This window comes from Neovison vison, chromosome 11 (genome assembly GCF_020171115.1).
Source record: "Neovison vison isolate M4711 chromosome 11, ASM_NN_V1, whole genome shotgun sequence".
Lineage (NCBI taxonomy): Eukaryota > Metazoa > Chordata > Mammalia > Carnivora > Mustelidae > Neogale > Neogale vison.
The window spans coordinates 140,252,105-140,269,614 of record NC_058101.1 but is presented as its reverse complement, the minus strand read 5'-3'; the positions used below and the strand labels follow the sequence as shown (position 1 = coordinate 140,269,614).

General features: G+C 42.8%; 1 protein-coding gene across 12 annotated transcripts in view; it reads left to right on the top strand.

Annotated features, from left to right (window-relative positions):
• TRIM2 (tripartite motif containing 2) overlaps positions 1 to 17,510 on the top strand; it is a 158,598-nt gene that overhangs the window by 88,732 nt on the left and 52,356 nt on the right. For 5 of the 12 annotated variants that reach the window (XM_044224850.1, XM_044224846.1, XM_044224844.1 and 2 more), the window contains one exon: positions 15,691 to 15,875. In XM_044224850.1, the coding sequence (XP_044080785.1) occupies positions 15,742 to 15,875 (134 nt within the window). In that variant the 5' untranslated portion in view covers positions 15,691 to 15,741. Of the gene's footprint in view, positions 1 to 6,671; positions 6,925 to 13,178; positions 13,198 to 15,690; positions 15,876 to 17,510 lie in introns of those variants that run through there. The other 7 variants (XM_044224853.1, XM_044224854.1, XM_044224847.1 and 4 more) reach the window with 4 other exon arrangements.

Genomic DNA, 17,510 nt, shown 5'->3' with positions numbered 1-17,510 from the left:
AGATAGGAACACTTCCCAGATTCCCTCTGCACTACCTGCTGGTTTGCATATAGTCCGTTCTATGGGGGTAGAGAAGAAACAATGTGGGGAAAGGGGAGGCAGCACCTAGGGAGGCATGCGTAGCGGTGCGCCCACGTCCACCAGCGGGCTCCCCGCGCGCAGTCCTCGGAGCTCGGTCCCGCCCGGCTCAGGTCTGGGCCTAGCCTCAGCCAGCGAGGGACATCTGCGGTCTAGAATCCCCAACTTTAGCTCAATCCTAACCTGCTAGTCTGAGCCCCTGCACTGATTAATTAAACATGGTAAACCACCCAAGCACGCAGGAACTTGGCACCGCCTTGAATTTAATTGTCAGAATGAAAAGTGTGATCATGAAAGTCCGCTGAAGGGAAAAACAGCACTTGATACTGATATGCCCATCAGTGTGGACATTAATGTAATGTCCAGTGGAGACTGGGAGGTTATCTTCCGGACGAACTCATGGCAGATAGAGTCAACTTTGAATTATCCAGGCCAGACAATGGCAGAAAAAGAGTGCTTTGCTTGCTTTTGCTTTTTACTTTTGCTATTGTCAGAGCAAGACAAAGAATAAGAAGGGGGAGTGTGGCGCTTGGTAGTCTGATATATCCATGAATGGCAGAGCCTTGCGTTTTTCGTCAGGCTTCTCTGTAAGGGACATCTTCAGGCTGAGAAGGGGCTTGGGAAGATCAATGGGAAGGAACTCAGACTGGGTTGACCAGCAGGCAGCTGTGGTTGTGGGTTCCAGCTGCCAATCAGACTCACAAGGCGCAGTTTTAACATAATTTTATGGTTAGGAAACATTGGCATAAAATACAGACCAGGACACATGGCACCTTTATCCCACTGGAGACCAAGCAGCTTCCTTTGCTCCCTTACCCACTTAGGGTACGTACCAGGGATGAGAGCCAAGGTATATGGGGGTCATACCCCTTTCTCCCACCAGTCTTTTATATCTTTCGAGTTATGTAGCCACTTCACAGTCTTACTGGCACACCCCACAAAGGAAGCACACATAACTTTCCCCATTTATCTTAACTCTACTGCTCTCAAAGGAACACTGCTATGGGAAAACCAGATTATTCTCTGGCAGGCCTGCATCAGCCCAGGCCTCATGTTAACCTTTCACCCATGATTGGTGTTGTAAGTTGAATTACGTCCCTTAGAAAGGTAGGCTGAAGTCCCGAACACTGTCCCTGTAGATGTGATCTTACTTGGAAATAAGGTCTTTGCAGATGCAACCAAGTTACGATGAGGTCATACTTCATGTGAGTGGGTCCTAATCCCGTAAGACATGGGTCCTTTAAGAAGGAAAAAGAGAAGGCAGGGAAGCACCATGTGAAGACACAGAGACACACACGGAGAAGGCAGACATGTAACAACGGTGGTAGAGACTGGAGTGATGCCCCTACAAGCCAAGGAGTGCCTGGGACTACCAGAAGCTGGAAGAAACAAGGAAGGATCCCCCCCCCCCCCACAAAGTCTTTGGAGGGAGCTTGACCGTGCCGAACTCCAGTCACATTTACACACAACTGCTATTCCACCATGGCCTGGTCATGTAACCTTTCTTTCTTTTCATTTCTTTTTCCCTTTTCTCTGAAAGTGGGTCGGCACTGTGTTGGCTGGGAGGGGCACAGGGAGAGAGAGAATCTTAAGCAGCCTCCACAACCAGCATGGAGCCCCATCTTACCACCCTGAGACCATGACCTGAGCCAAAATCAAGAGTAGGTCGCTTAACCAATGGAGTCAACCGGATGCCCCATGTAACCTTTCTGAATCTCAGTTTCCACTATAATAATGATGATGCCTCCTCTCTTTCTAGAATAGCTTTGCAGATCAAGAGAAAAGGTATTATGAAGGCGATTTCTGAATTATAAACTATCAATCAGGGACTCCTGGGTAGCTCCGTCAGTTGAGCACCGGACTTTTGATTTCAACTCAGGTCATGATCTCCTGGTCCTGGGATCAGATCCTGCATCAGGCTCCACGCCTAGCAGGTATCTGCTTAGGGATTCTCTCTGTCTTCCTCTCCCTCTGCCCCTCCCCCTGCTCGCACTCTTTGTCTCTCTCTAAAATAAATAAATAAATAAATAAATATTTAAAAAAAATAAATTATAAACCACCAGTCAGATATGAAGAACTGCTTCTCCCTAATGCTCCAACTATTTTCCAGTTCAGAGATGAATTTTACCTTTGTAACATATTATGTTACTCATTTGTTTCTAGGACTTTTGTCGTTCTGTATCTATTTACTGGGCATGTACTGTGTGACGGGCACTACACTAGGGGCTGGGGAGGTAGAGGTAAAATACGAAGTCATCAGTAGTTTTTAGCAGAGAATGCTACGGAGCACGTAAGACTGTCAATTGCTGGCCATTGTCATCCCAATATAGACTGGGGGTGGGAGGATTTGGAATTGGAGAAGGAGTCAGAGAATTTTTTCTTAAAGTGAATGGTGTCTTTGCTGAGTTCTGAAGAATTCAGTGGGGTTAAACAGGGAAAGGAGTCACGAAAGGATAAGTGCATTCCCAGTACTAGTGTTTCTTTTTTAAGGTTTTATTTATTTATTTGACAGAGGGAGACTGAGCCACCTAGGCGCCCTGAGAGATTAGTGTTTCTTAAAGGGGCTATTGGTAATTGGAGGGCACAAATGTACTTGTATGAGGCTCTCCCATGTATTGGAAGATGTTTGGCATCCCTGCCCCAGTTACTAAATGTTGGTAGTACCAGCTCACTCCCTGAGCCCACAATCGATATGACAATGCAAAATGCCCCTTCACATTTCCAAATGCGTACCCTACCACCTCATGAAGGGGAGGTATCATTTTCTGGTTGAGAGCCACTACTAAAGAAAGCATGGTGGCATGCATGTCTTGGAGCTGGAGCATGACTGGGGGGGGCAGAGTCCAGATCCTAAATGACCTTGTATACCATCCTAGGGAGTTTACTTTCTAGAAAAAAGTTCCTTGATCAGGGTTAGGTAGGCTGTATATAAAGGGCTTTGGGTGGAACCTGGCCCATAATACATGGTCAGTACATTTTGGATCTCTGTCTCCCAGAATCTTGCCAAGCCCAATTTAGTTGACACATGTTCTGTTCTTTTCATATTCACTCTTTGTGTACTTCCTGAGTGTACACCACGGTCAAAGTGGCTGATGACAGTTAACTGACTAATATCTGTTCAATGGGAGGGAAACAGTGGGGAAGGGAGAGACAGCTCCAAGAAGTGAGGGAGGTGTGTGGCAGCTTCCATCCCAAGGATCTGACGCTTCTCTGCCCTTGCAGCCTTCCAGTCTAGCTGTGTGAGGCCTCAGTTAAGCAAGCTCCATCTCAGAAAGAACCTGAGAGCCGTGATATCCCAACAGCCACGACCACCAACATCTACCTGTTGCCAGGGAGTGCCAAGGAGAAGATGCTGTGGTCTGCTGACACAGCCCGTGGTAACCCAAGGTCCAGTTTATAAATAGTTACAGTCCTTTGCCAAGACATGCACTAAAAACGAGGCTGCATCTTCCTATAGTAAACAATGTTATATTTGTTAGGTTGCAGACTGAGCCCTCCAAACCCATTTACCCATACAGTAGTGAAGCCATAGTGCTGAAGGTATTTGGAGCCCAACTGTCCTATATAACGCTGTTTCTGAGAAAGAGCTATTCCCAGTTCCGGGTAAAAGATCAGAAACATATTTGACCACCATTTATTCTACCTTCACCTAAGGCTGTAGCCACACTGAACTATTGCTATCAAGTCCTGCAAGCCATCTCTTGCCTCCAAGTGTTTGCCCGTCTGTGCTCTATGCCTGAAATGTACCCCACACCTCCCTGCCCCAGCGTGTCCCTCCTGTGGGCTCCCAGAGCCTCCACTTCTTCCTGTCAAAGCGCTCACCACTCCGTGTAACAGTTGCCTGCTTGCCCATCAGCCTTCCGCACCAGATATCAACCTTCTTGAGGGCTGAGATGCTCAATGCCTGCTCAGGGCCTGGCACACACTGGACATTTAATAAATATTCATTGGAATGAATGACCACATGAGTAAGTGAACCTTTTGTGAATACAAGCCCAGCCAAAAGACCAAGGATCTCTTCCGCTTTCCTGCCATCTTCTGAGAAGAGAGATGCTCTCCAGGTGTGTGCCCCAGAGTTTGGGTTGAGTGGAGAGAGAGGAGGAGAGAGGCCAAGAGGATGTTCTGGGGGAGAGGTCAGCATTCAATGAGTTTGGCTTCAGAAAGGGCCAGCGGCAGCACAAGTGGAAAGAAGAGGGACATTCCCATCATGCAGGTTAGGCTCCTTTGTGCTGGACTGTCTTAAGACAAGGATGGTAAAATGGAGCAGGGGTAGCCTGCTTGTAGTTTTAGGAGACAGTGCTACTTAAATTGTAAACTTTTACAACAGAGCATATGTCCACCCGACACCTGTACAGGAATGTTTATAGCAGCTTTATGCACAATAACCAAAAAGCGGAAACAACCCAAGTGACCATCAGCTGATACATGGATAAACAAAACAGGCTAAACCCGTACAATGGAATATTTTTCAACCATAAAAAGGAATGAAATCCTCATAGTACAATATGGATGAACATTGAAAACATTATGCTAAGTGAAAAAGGCCAGACACCCAAGACCACTATAGGATTCCAAATTCATGTCCGTAATCTATCGAGGGGACTTAGAGACAGAAGATTCATGGTTGCTTAAGACCGTAGGGCTGTGGGAAGGTAGAGGTGATAGCTAAAGGGCATAGAGTTCCTTTGAGATGTTAAAAATGTTCTAAAACTGGCTGTGGTGATGGTTGCCTGCATCTGTGAATATACTCAAAGATACTGACTTGTACAATTTAAATGGTTAGTTGTATGTATGTGAATTATATCCCAGTAAAGTTATTAAAAAACAAAACAAAACTTCCTTTTTTAAAGATTTATTTATTTGAGAGAGAGCTCACGCATCAGTGAGGGGAAGGGCAGAGGGAAAGAATCTCAAGCAGACTCCCCACTCAGCAGGGAATCCTGACATGGAGCTCGAACCCACAACCCTGAGATCATGACTCTTAACTGATTGAGCCACCCAGGCGTCCCACAGAACATAACTTCTTTTTTTTTTTAATTTTATTTGACAGAGATCACAAGTAGGCAGAGAGTCAGGCAGAGAGAGGGAGGGAAGCAGGCTCCCTGCTGAGCAGAGAGCCCAACACGGGGCTTGATCCTAGGACCCTGAGATCATGACCTGAGCCGAAGGCAGAGGATTAACCCACTGAGCCAGCCAGGCACCCCCACAGAACATAACTTCTAAAACAGGGTGTTAACCCGGGCTTTTGAGAACTGGGTACCATCTGAAATAGCATGGCAAAATTGGCATGTCCTGGGTCTGTCGATTTCACTGGATTCTCTATGACCTGCTCCCCGGAGGGAAATTGTAACTGCTCTGCAGAGCTGACTGCCCCATCACAGGGCTCAATGCAGTGCCTGACTGCATGGAAAGAATGTGATGAATATTGATGTAATCAAATATGAGAATTAACAATTTTATTATTATTATTTTTAAAAGATTTTTTTTTACTTGAGAGAGAGAGCACAAACAGGGGGAGGGCCAGAGGGAGAGGAAGAAGCAGTCTCTCCGCTGAGCAGGGAGTCCTACACCAGGCGCGTGTAGAACCCTGGGATCATGACCTGAGCCAAAGGCAGACGTTTAATAAACTGAGACACCTAGGTGCCCCAACGATTTTATTATTAGGTAAAATGTTGAGTGTCCACTTTTAAGCTAGTAACTAAACAATGTATAGAATACAATATGTTCCCTGCCTCCATTGCTCTAGAAAAGGGAACTATTGTTAAGTTCCATTCCGATACGTAAGCTTTTTAAATTCTAAAGTATTATATGTAATATGAGGATCTAATTGTTTTTATATGGCTACTTTATCATTTTTATTTTAGTAAAACCTTTTAAAAAATAAGTTCAGTCACCTGCTAGGAAAGCAAGTTATGTATGTATGTAAGGTTTGTCAAGTTTCTCAACGCTTAACTGGAAAACCTTCCCATCAACAGCAAAACAACCGGTTCTGTTTAGCCCCTGAAGCAAATGAATGTACCGCATGATTTTTGTCAAATAATTAGAACCACAAAAAGCAGAAGAATGTCATTTGCATTATTGCATGTTGGGGAACTGTATTTTATAGACCCGTTTCTGGGTACATACCAAGAGGGGAAAAGACAGTAGATGCTTGTTGAAGTGGGCTGTTTTTCATTTCTATCCATTTCCATTTGTGTTTCAAGCGACTTAAAGCCGGAGGAAATAGATGATGCGTTTCTCCTAACTCAAGGAAGTAAGCATGTGTTCGCACACACTCCCAAAACACACCTCTAAATTGGAACTGAGGTCTCATTTACCTGGTTTTCCTTCTAGAATGCGTTCTGGCTACATCCCCCTTTTTGCTCATCAGTACCCCCTCTTTGATTTGCAACCCGGGTGCCTGTCTTTGCTGAGTGGCGCCGGCACACGTGCGGGGGTGCCTCTCCCGGGGCTCGTGTGCAGCCCCATGCTGGGCGATGGACCTGGGCGGCCCAGCGCGAGAGCGTGGAAACAGCTGACTGCTGACTCAGAGGGGAAAGCCAGCCACCCGCGAATCTCACTGCAGCTCGCTGCTGCATCCCTATCCCACAATCCCTTGCTTGGTTTGCTGCAGTCTTTTCAACAGACGCTGAGTGAGAAAAAGATGTCCTGTAAGAGAAAGATTGATTGGTTTCAAGACCGAAAGGGGTCTCCCACTTGTTAATGACCCAGAAACATTCCTGCCGACTTCCCTGAGCCTTCTCTCTTTTCCTCCATTTTTCTTCTCCTCTGTTCTGTTCATCAGCTGGCACATCCCTCCATAGAGCAGAAGATATGCCGGGCTTCTGATGATGGCTGCACTGCATGGTAGGGAATTTTAACCAGTCTCTTTGCATGGTGCTTCCAAACTTGGGAGGTTAGCAGAAGGTGCATTGTTCTTGTGGATGGCCGCGGAGCTGCTGCGACAGGCTTTGGGAGGATTTAATTCTTTGCCTCGTTGATTAGTCTGTCTGCAGAAATGGGTAGGTCTTAAATGTTCCGATGGCTGAGTATATTGCCAGGTGGATAACTGATTTCTCCTGCTCTCTCTATCCTGGCTTTTTTTTTTCCCCCCTCCCCCTCCTTTTCTTTTTCTTTCTTTCCCTTCTTTCTTTTTTTCTTTCCTTCTTTCTTTTTTTCCCCCGCCCTTCTGTCTCGGCGATGCTGCATGCTCTGTAACTATCAGACAGAGGGAGACCACTCTTTGCTTAAACAAAGGCACCAAATTGAGAACAGGGAGAAAGTCGTGCAAGATTTTCTTCTCAAGTTCCTAGTGTGATCTGACTAGATTTTTATTTTTACTTGTCTTCCATTTTAATGTGTATTCAGCTTATTTTAAATAGAAGATCCCCCCCAACCCCTAGCATTTCTCTGTTGGGTGGGAAGATGGGGATGAAATTTTTTAGTTACAGGATTCCTTCCTCCATACTCCAGGGTGGAGGAAAATGTGCGATTCGGCCCTTCCCCCACCCGGTCCTCTGTCGGAGAACCCTGGGGTTGAGGGCTTCGGTTCCCAGTTACCATTGGAAACCCATTCATTCATAATGCATGACTCTGACCCTCTGAATTCTGAATGCCATTGATGTTCAGCAAATATGCAGAAGATGATTTGTTTTTGTTTTGGTTTTGTGTGTGTGTGTGTGTTTGACATTTTTTCCTGCTGCTGAAGTAGACTCAAATCTGGGTGGAGTTCAATGGTAGCTTTACACAGGAGAAAAAAAAGAAATCCTCTGTCTGAACCGTAGGTTTGCTTCCTGAAACACTGGATATGATTTTTCTGACAGCTTTCTCTACCAGTGTGCCCCACCCTGTCATTATTCCTTATTTTGGGAGGGTAGGAAAGCAAGTAGAAAGGTTATTTATTTTAAGCTAAATACTGAATGTTAATAAGCGGATTTCTGCACCAAAAGGTAAAATGATATTTCTGTCTTAAGGTAGATTCAATGTCGCTGCTTTAAGGAGCAGACCTAGATTCAGAATGAAGCATTTTAAAAATTATTAGTTTGTTTCTTTGGCTTCAATCGGATTACTGTGGTTTTATTCCTTGTGAATAAATTGTTAATGGTTTTGTTTATTATTTTTTTTTTTAGATTAGAATACGTAAGGAGAGGCATTGTTTGTCCAGATTCTTAAAATGATTTCTTAAGTACTAGGATTCAGTTCTGCTTAGCGTGAACCTGTTTTTTGGTGCCTTTCATTATTTTCGGGCACATGCTTTAGCAGCATAGGTCCTAACCCTCTGTAATGTTAAATAATGCACGCCCCTCCCGAGCAAGCACACAATGAGAAGTTTCATGTGTGCTGTGAAAGCAGCTTTTTGTTACAGAGACTTGAGTAGTGGCCTTTCCTAAACCTCTAAGTATTTCTTTCCAGTTTTCTCCTAGAAAGACCCAAGTGATTTGCATTGCAAAGGTTAAAATAGGACTGAATTTACAAACGTTCTCTGATAGAATGTGCCTATTTCAAGAAGTGTGAATGCATGATATATGTTCTACATATTTTAAAAATGGAGAGTAAAATCAAACATATTTTCCACCATAGTTAATATTATAATCCTGAGAGGACTTATTTTTTTTAACTTATATGATAATAGCTTCGAGGATTTTGTTGCTTATGAAATACGTAAAAATATTCATTCTTTGTCTTACTAAGAATTGAAAAATGTCCTTCATTTGGATATTGGAGACATTAATTTCTCCAGACTTATGAACTTCTTCTATCTTTAAGTCAAAGAAATTATAACTGTGTAGCAATTTTTAAAAAATTTAACCTAGGTTTAATCTTTAAGACTCCCTTGTGCTTCTCTTCCTTATCTCTTGATTAAACCTAAGATTTTAACAAAATATTTGTATGTATTATTGAAGAGAAATACTTTCAAACTTTAAAAAATTTGCTGCCAAATTATTTACTCTCATAGTTCCTTCTTTTGTTTAAAAAATGTGACTGAATTACTTCTAATTGTGGCATAATTATAATTTGCACACACCTGTGATCGCTTTTTTTTTTTAATGTCTGATGCCATCTGTGCCCTTTATTACTTATGTAAGGGTTTTAGTGTCAGAACAGAATTTGTTCTATAATGGGGTTGGCTATTGGAGTTCTCTGAATATTATTATTGTGAGGATTATCTGAAATGATAAGATCAGGTTTCTTCCTCGAATGTGGAGGCTTGGATTAAACCGGAGACTGAGGTAAAAATGAGCCCAGTGTAATTATTCAAAGTGCACCATGGAGGATAGCTTTATTACTGCTATCTGCGTGCTAGTCTTTCTACTCTCTTTTACTTTACCCTCGCCTGCCTTCATGTTTGCAGTCGCCTCCATTTCTCCATTAAGTGCTTTTTATTCTTCTTGAAAACGTATTAAGGTAAACATTTATTCTAATCAGCAATAGAATTAAATAATGTACTTCCTATCCACCAGGGGCAAAAGGGGGTTTGCTGTTGTGTGGGACTATGCCTTGTGAGGTTCTGATGTTGAATACATTTCTCTTCCCCTTCTTGCTAACCTCACCCAACTCCCAGAGTTTAGAGCCTTGGCCGTCCTCTGCCTCTTTTGTGGTCCCAGAATATGCAGCCTCCTTGTAGTCCCAAAGGTGAGCAAGGGAGGAGGCGTGGCAAGGAGAGAGGAGATCCCACCATCTTGACTGTCCCAGGGCCCTGTAAAATGAATGTCAATTAGGTTGACCACTTAACACTCCATCACACAGATCCCTCCTTCTGCAACTTAGAAAACCCAAAGCAGATCTTAAGAACTGCCTTCATGGTGTTGTAAAAGGTGAGGACTTCTGTGAAAGAGGCAATGGGAAACAGTTACCTATACTAAGAGGTGGAGGAAATAGGTATAAATCTCCTAAAGACAAGTTGAGGGCTTGACAAAATTCAGCTTCCCTATGGTAAAACCCAGCAACCTGAGGAAGCTGTCATACATCTGATCCTGGAGACAAGAGGAACCCTTGGAAAGCTCGGGCACCGCCTTGCCTGGAGATGGAAGTTAAAGCAGAAGGCCTCCTGAATATACACCCACTTATCCCCAGACACACATGTTATGCACATACTATCAGAAAAGATATTGCATCTGGCCTTCTAATTTACGAAGTGGCCCATTTGGGATAGATGCTTGATTTAACTAGAAATAGGTCACCCTGTTTTAATTTCACTGAAGATTGTCCTCCTTTCTTTCTTCTAGTCAAGTCCTCTGTAACAATGCAAATTCAGTTGCAGCTGAATAATTATATGTTCATAAATTTTGAAATCTAAGAATACTTGTTTCTCTAATCATGTTTTCACCTGTGCTTTGAGTTCTAGGTACTGCCTGTCCTGGCAGGTAAAAGATAGAACATTGTGAGTTACAGATAATCCTAATAGTTTGAGATTTTCTTTCTATAAATCCACCATCAGATTTTTAACTTCTTGGGAAGCTGATTTTAGTGTGTCTGCACCATTGTCATTGATCCAAGAATAGCAAAAATGTAACATTGCTAATAGATAAAGCCGGCTAAGTGGCGACAAAGAGAAGCCGTCACCCACAAATGGGCTAAAATTAAATAGAAATGGAATCCAGTGCCTTTACGATGGCATATAATCAAATATGCTGCCTCCTACCCGCAAATCACATGTTCAGACTTTATTTTCTAAAGGAATCTTGACCTGTTTTCCAACCATGTTTCCTAGCCCAGCCAACAAGTTGTCACCAACTCTCTCCCCTTCTCAAGACGAGGGCTTTCAGATTGTCATTGGTCTTCCACCCTCCCTTCCTGCTCTTCCTCACTTTGGTGTCAGCAATAAAACATTGGGATCATTTTCTGATCTAAATGGTATAATCTGGATGGGAATTGTGGTCTCAACCCTAGAATTATGGACACAGGCATTTTCCTTTTGTTTCCTCCCCTCCTCTCAAGTTCTGCTTTTCCACTTGGTTATAGTTTCCATCAAGTTCTAGGAGATTTGAGAACGTGTGCCAGGAAAAAAACCAGAGATGACATGAGGCAAGATATGCTGGGATGGGGTTTTTCTATGCCCCAGGATTCTGTTACACGCTCATTGCATTGCCGTTGCCCTCAGAAGCTGTTGAGTTGGCACACCCCACTAAAGAGAAATTTATGTGTCAACCTTCTTAGACTTTGTATTTCCGTGCAGAGGTGTCCTCAGTGGTTCTCAATTTCTTGTCTGCATTTGTGAGTGTGTTAAGGTTTGTCCCTGACTATTTACCCTCTGGCTGATGGCTTATCTTGCTAGAGATTAGATGATCACCCGGGAAGGCAGGTAATGTCTGATGTCAAATGAAAACATTCACGTGACTGGTGACAACCATGCTCTTTGTCGGGTAAGTCAGCTCATGCCACTCTTTTCTGCTACTGGGACTGAGTCCATTCTCATGGGACACTTGACTTGTTCAGTTCCTTCAAAGAAAGGAGTGTCTGTCACGTTCCAGGAACAGTTCTAGGTGCTGGGACTTCTGCAGTGAGCAGTCAGACAAAAATCCCTGCCTTCGTGAATCTTACATCCTGGAGACGGGGAGGAGCCACTGCGCCAGATAAACATATTACGTACTATAGCGGAAAGTGACCAGTGCTACAGAGAGACACAGAGCAAGGACAGGAGGTAGCAAGTTCCAGGGGATGGGGGGAGGGGCTGTAAGCAGTATTGCTGTTGGTTTTCCCCTGACAAGGAAACTCAGCCAGTCTCCCCACTCAGGGAGAGCTCTCATGGCTGGTTAATGTCAACAGCACACTATGTGGGCTGTTTATATAGTTTAAAAATGGCTCTGCTTGCCTCCCCTCCTCTGCTACTTCTTTTCTATTGGCCTTTTGTCAGTATGTGTGGTGCTAGTTCCTATATCCAAAAGGACTCAGGTTCGTTTAGAGACAGAAGTCCATCCGTGGTAAATTTGGGGTGCGCCCCTCCAGAAACTGATTTTGCGGGCCTCCAAGAGAAGAGTCATTCAGTGTTCTGATCTCTCTATCATGCGCTTATTTCTGCTGGCCTTGTGAGTAAGAAGGATCTCTGACACTTCAGAGACCGACATGGGGGAAAGGAGAAGAGCCGAGAATCTAGACGACTATTTATTGCTTTTCTAATCAAAACGACCAGAAACTGGTAGGGCCCAAACTCTGTGATTAAAGGCTGTCATACATTGTATGTATATTCCTTGCAGTGTATTCAGACTGATGGAGAGCTCCCCACGGTGCTTATTGGCACATTCTGTGCCTCCATTTTCCTCAGCACATTATTCCTTTAGGAGCAGTCAAAGTGGCTTTCTGTTGTGGGTATCCAGTTATACTCAGGGAATGATCATTACCCTGGCAAAGTCTCAGTTTGGGGAATCTTTGGGGGTTGGAAAGTTTTTGTGTTGATTCTGAGAGTCCTGCAAATCCAGATGTCTTCAACAAGTCACTTGTGACAGATCAGTAATATTGTCATGATTTTAAATCAGTGTTCAGGACTAAACTTAATTTACCATATAAATTAGCAATACTAACAAGGACTTACTCTCACCCACTACAATAATGATCATAAAATTAGGATAAAAATTAGAATGAAATGTTTTTATTTCGGTGTTGAGGATAGAAATGTCACCTCAGGAAATTTCATTTAGCCGACGTATATCATCTGATTAAAACAAATGTTTTTTTTTTCCTTGCCCAAACTCTAAAATTCTAAGATTAAAAAAAGACTAAAACCAATATGATGTTTTCTCTCTTTTTTCAATACTCAGCATGACTGATTATTTCAAAGGGCGATATGAAACTCAAAGGGCAATATGAAACTTTTCAAAAGCTATTAAAATTAAAATTATTTTTAATTGATTTTAACTGAAAAGTTTATATGTGTTTGTTTGTTTTTTTAATGTGAAATACTTCACAAATTTGGGCATCATCCCTGCTCAGGCCAATCAAGCCAATCTTCTGTATCATTCCAATTTTAGTGCTACTGCAGTGAGCACCCCATAATTTTTATCTCTCTCTCTCTCTCTCTGTCACACACACACAAACACACACCGTACTGGAAAGTGTTAAACTTGTTTAAGATTAGGTATCAGATAAGGCATAAGACTTGAAATCTGAACTTCTGGATTCACTGATTTTACTGGATGACCTTGGGTAAGTCATTTAAACCCTCAGCTTGGGTTTCCTTATCTTAAAGGCAGACAAATCCATTCCTTCCCTTTCCTATTTTTTTTTTTAAAGATTTTTATTTACTTATTTGACAGAGACACAGCGAGAGAGAGAGAGAGAGAGAGAGAGAGAGAGAGAGAGAGAACACAAGCAGGGGAAGTGGGAAAGGGTGGAGTAGGCTTCCCTCTGAGCAGGGAGCCTGATGTGGGGCTCTATCTCAGGATCCCAGGATCATGACCTGAGCAAAAGGCAGACGTTTAATGTCCGAGTCACCCAGGCGCCCTCCCTTCCCTATTCTCATGTCACAGGGATGTGGTTAAAGAAAAGCAGATGATGTGTCAACATTTTGAGCTCCTAAGAGATGAGCCACATTTAATCCAATCAATGAATATCATTCTCTATGCTAGTTCTTTGGTGAGACAGTTTATGAAAGAGCTAGCAGATAATGTGGGCTAATTAGATATGTCACACAGTGTTTTAACAAATGCAGAGAGTTCTACTTGAACGTGACACTCTTGTATAGCAGGTGCTTTCACAAGGTTCTATCTGTTTATTAATCATGCTCTTTAATGAGCTTATCTAGAAACATAGAGTTGGAAAATGGATGTGTCGCATATGTAATTATACTCAAATACATATAAATAGTAGAATTTTCTTAATAAAAGTTGACATGCTTTTAAAAAATTTGGTGATTTGGTGGGGAGAAGGAACTATCATTCGCGTTTGAAAAGAGTTTCCATTAAAAAGTGTGTAGAATTGTTGGGCGCCTGGGTGGCTCAGTGGGTTAAGCTGCTGCCTTTGGCTCGGGTCATGATCCCAGGTTCCTGGGATGGAGCCCTGAGTCGGGCTCTCTGCTCAGCAGGGAGCCTGCTTCCTCCTCTCTCTCTGCCTGCCTCTGCCTACTTGTGATCTCTGTCTGTCAGATAAATAGGTAGAATCTTTAAAAAAAAAAAAAAAGTGTAGAATTGTTGATTCTGTAAATGTGATTGATGGATTGCCCAGCTTTAAATATAGGGTCCAGACCACACTTAAATTCTATCACTGAAGCCTGTGAATTAAACTGACAAAAAGACTATCAGGAGAAAAAGGTGTACACATTTTATTGGTAGTTCGTTTTTCCAAAATAGTATACATACTGTATTCTATGGATGTTTATTAATTAATATTCTTAAGTGTTACATGCATGCGGGCTTCACAGAAAGGAAGTGAAAACCCAAAGAGGCAGATCAACCTGGGAGCTTTTGTACTATTTTAACAAAGGATGACAAATTGTGGAGAAGTGGCCAGACAAAGGGAAGGGGGGGTCAGGAGCAGTACATTGGGGGATAACGACCAGGAAATGTATGGTACATAAGGGTGGTTTAGTAAGGTTTGTTACCCAGACTCCCTTCCCATGCTATCTCTTGGGATGATTAAGTCTCCTCTTTTTCGTTTGCGAGAGTGGGGCTTCCTTTACAAATGGGAAGTCTATGCTCTGTTTTTGGGAAGATGGGATAGGCAGAGTACCCACACCCCCTTTCCCTCTCCCCCCAACCCGTCCAGCTGCCCCATCATGTTCCCACCATGTCTCCTGATTTCCAATCGCTCTCAGCTCAAAATAATCCTTATGTCAAGATGGCGTATTCCGGAGTGACATTTTGATCCTCTCCAAGCACAATAGTCGGGAAAACATTTTATCTTAATGAGACTAATACTATTTAATATAGACCATATATTTTTTAACATTTTATTTATTTATTTGTCAGGGAGAGTGGGAGAGTGAGCAAGCACAAGCAAGGGGAAGGGCAGGCAGAGGGAGAGGGAGAAGCAGGTTCCCTGCTTAGCAGGGAGCCTGATGTGGGAATCCAAGTGGGGCTGGATCCCAAGATATGACCTGAGCCAAAGTTAAATGCTTACAGGACTAAGCCACCCAGGTTTCCCTAACACAGAATATATATATAAGGTTTTATTTATTTATTTGACACACACACAGAGAAGGAGAGAGCAAGCACAAGCAGGGAGGGTGGCGGGCAGGGGAGAACCAGGCTCCCCACTGAGCAAGGAGATCGACGTTGGGCTCCATCCCAGGAGCCCGGGATCATGACCTGAGCCGAAGGCACCCGCTTAATCAACTGAGCCACCCAGGTGCCTCACAGACTATATTTTAATAAGACTGTAGGCATATAGTCAAATATAGTCATGAATGAAGACATGAGCCGGCAGAGCTATATAAGTATTTATCCCCTCAACTGTGTCTGCTTTGAAACCCGGCAAACATGCCTCTTTAGACAACACACTTCTTCTAATTTGTTTCGTTTGCATGGTGAGCATGTGGCCGTTTTACTGATTTACAAAATCAACAGGCATTGAGGGTTGGTTATGGTCATTTTGAGGTCACCGGCATGGACTTCTCCTATATTCATAGCACAACGTCTGTAGGGAATGGACCAGTGATTGATGCGTACTTACAAGTTATTACGTATCTTTCCTGTCTGACAGCAGCAGCGTGCAGGGTCAAAGACAGCCGGCCTCCCATGTCAGTGGTCTAGGATGGCCAGTGAAGCCACCAACATCCCAAGTCCTGTCGTGCGCCAGATTGACAAGCAGTTTCTGATCTGCAGTATATGCCTGGAACGGTACAAGAATCCCAAGGTTCTCCCCTGTCTGCACACTTTCTGCGAGAGGTAAGCCTCCTTTGTCCCCAGAGAAGAGAGGTTCACAGATCATCTCTTACAACCCACTAAAGGGTTCTTTCCAGAATTCTCCTTTTACCTGGGGGCACAGTAAGTCTTTTGTGCTTATGATAGACATCTAGAAACATAATCATGAATTGCCAATAATTTATTCTATTTTAAATCATTATAAGTGAGAGAAAGCAATCCAGTAGCTATAGATTCATCTCCCCAGAACTTGGAGCATTAAATATTTTAAAATTTAAAAATTTAAGATTTTTCCTTTGTTCTTTGTCAAACAATTTTTGCTGACCACAGTTCCCTCACAGAGGATCTTTGGTGAGGGCCAGTTAAAAATCTGTTATTTCCTTCCAAAGAACACATCAGTAAGATACCTAGGTATTGAGGAGTTAGTTAAAAGGGAGTGCTTCCTCTCAAAATACTTCAGGAGATGTATACTAAGGAACATAGGATGTTTCAGATGAAGAAAACACTGTGTGTATGAAATAATTGTAAATTACCTGAATATGCAATTTGCTATGTATGAAAACACATTTCTTTATCCTTCTTGAATAGTTTTTTCCATTGAGTTAATTGGTTATCAAAATACATCTTTACCTTCTTATTTAACTTAGCATGTAAGCAATTAAGCATATAAAGTTTGTAGGTAATAAGGTTGTATTTTTTTTCCTTAAAAACAAATATGGTAATTAGGTTTATAGCATCTTGTTAAATACATTTTCTATTATTATTAAACAGACATAATTAAAATGTTTAATTCTTATTATAGAAGAGGAAATTGGCATTTCCAATGGCTTTAAATCACTGCTAATTACATTTGCCATCAATTTCATATACATTTGTTAAAGGTGGTTTACTTTGGAAGATGTCAGTTGCAACAGAATAACCATACCTTCCAGGCCATGGATAGAGGGAGAAGGTGGATTTGTTACTGGTCATTGTGGGTTTTTGTCTGTTTGCTTTTTAGAGGGTTATTTTGGGGTGTGTGTATGTGTGTGTGTAGAGTTTTGTTTGTTTTAGTGGTGTTATTTAGGGCACTAGCACCTTTTACTTTATTCATCTTATACTTTGATGTATGTACGTTGTAATTCATATTCCAAAATGACTAAATGGAGAGTGATTTTTCTCCTCCCCACTTAATGGGTGTATCTAAAACATGAAGACCAGCTAAATGTCCCTCTGCCCCTGGGCTTACGTTGGTACAATCATTATTTGATGTGCAGCAGTCGGCCTCTTTCTATACAGCACTGAGGGCCACTCATTCTGAGCTTGAATGAGCTGCCCTTGCTCAATGCCCAGCCAGGCAGTTGTTTGACGCCCATTTACTTGCTCTGAGAGGTAAGAAGCAACATTTCGGGAACGCCTGGGTGGCTCAGTCGGTTAAGCCGCTGCCTTCGGCTCAGGCTATGATCCCAGGGTCCTGGGATTGAGTCCCACATCGGGCTCCCTGCTGGACCCTGCTTCTCTCTTGGCCTCTGCCTGCTTGTGTGTGCTCACGCTCATTCTCTCTCTCTCTGACAAATAAATAAATAAATAAAATCTTTAAAAAAAAAAGAGGAAGAAGAAGAAGAAGAAGCAACGCTTCTGGGCTGTCCTGGGTCTCTGCCCCCAGCCCTCTTGGTTGGG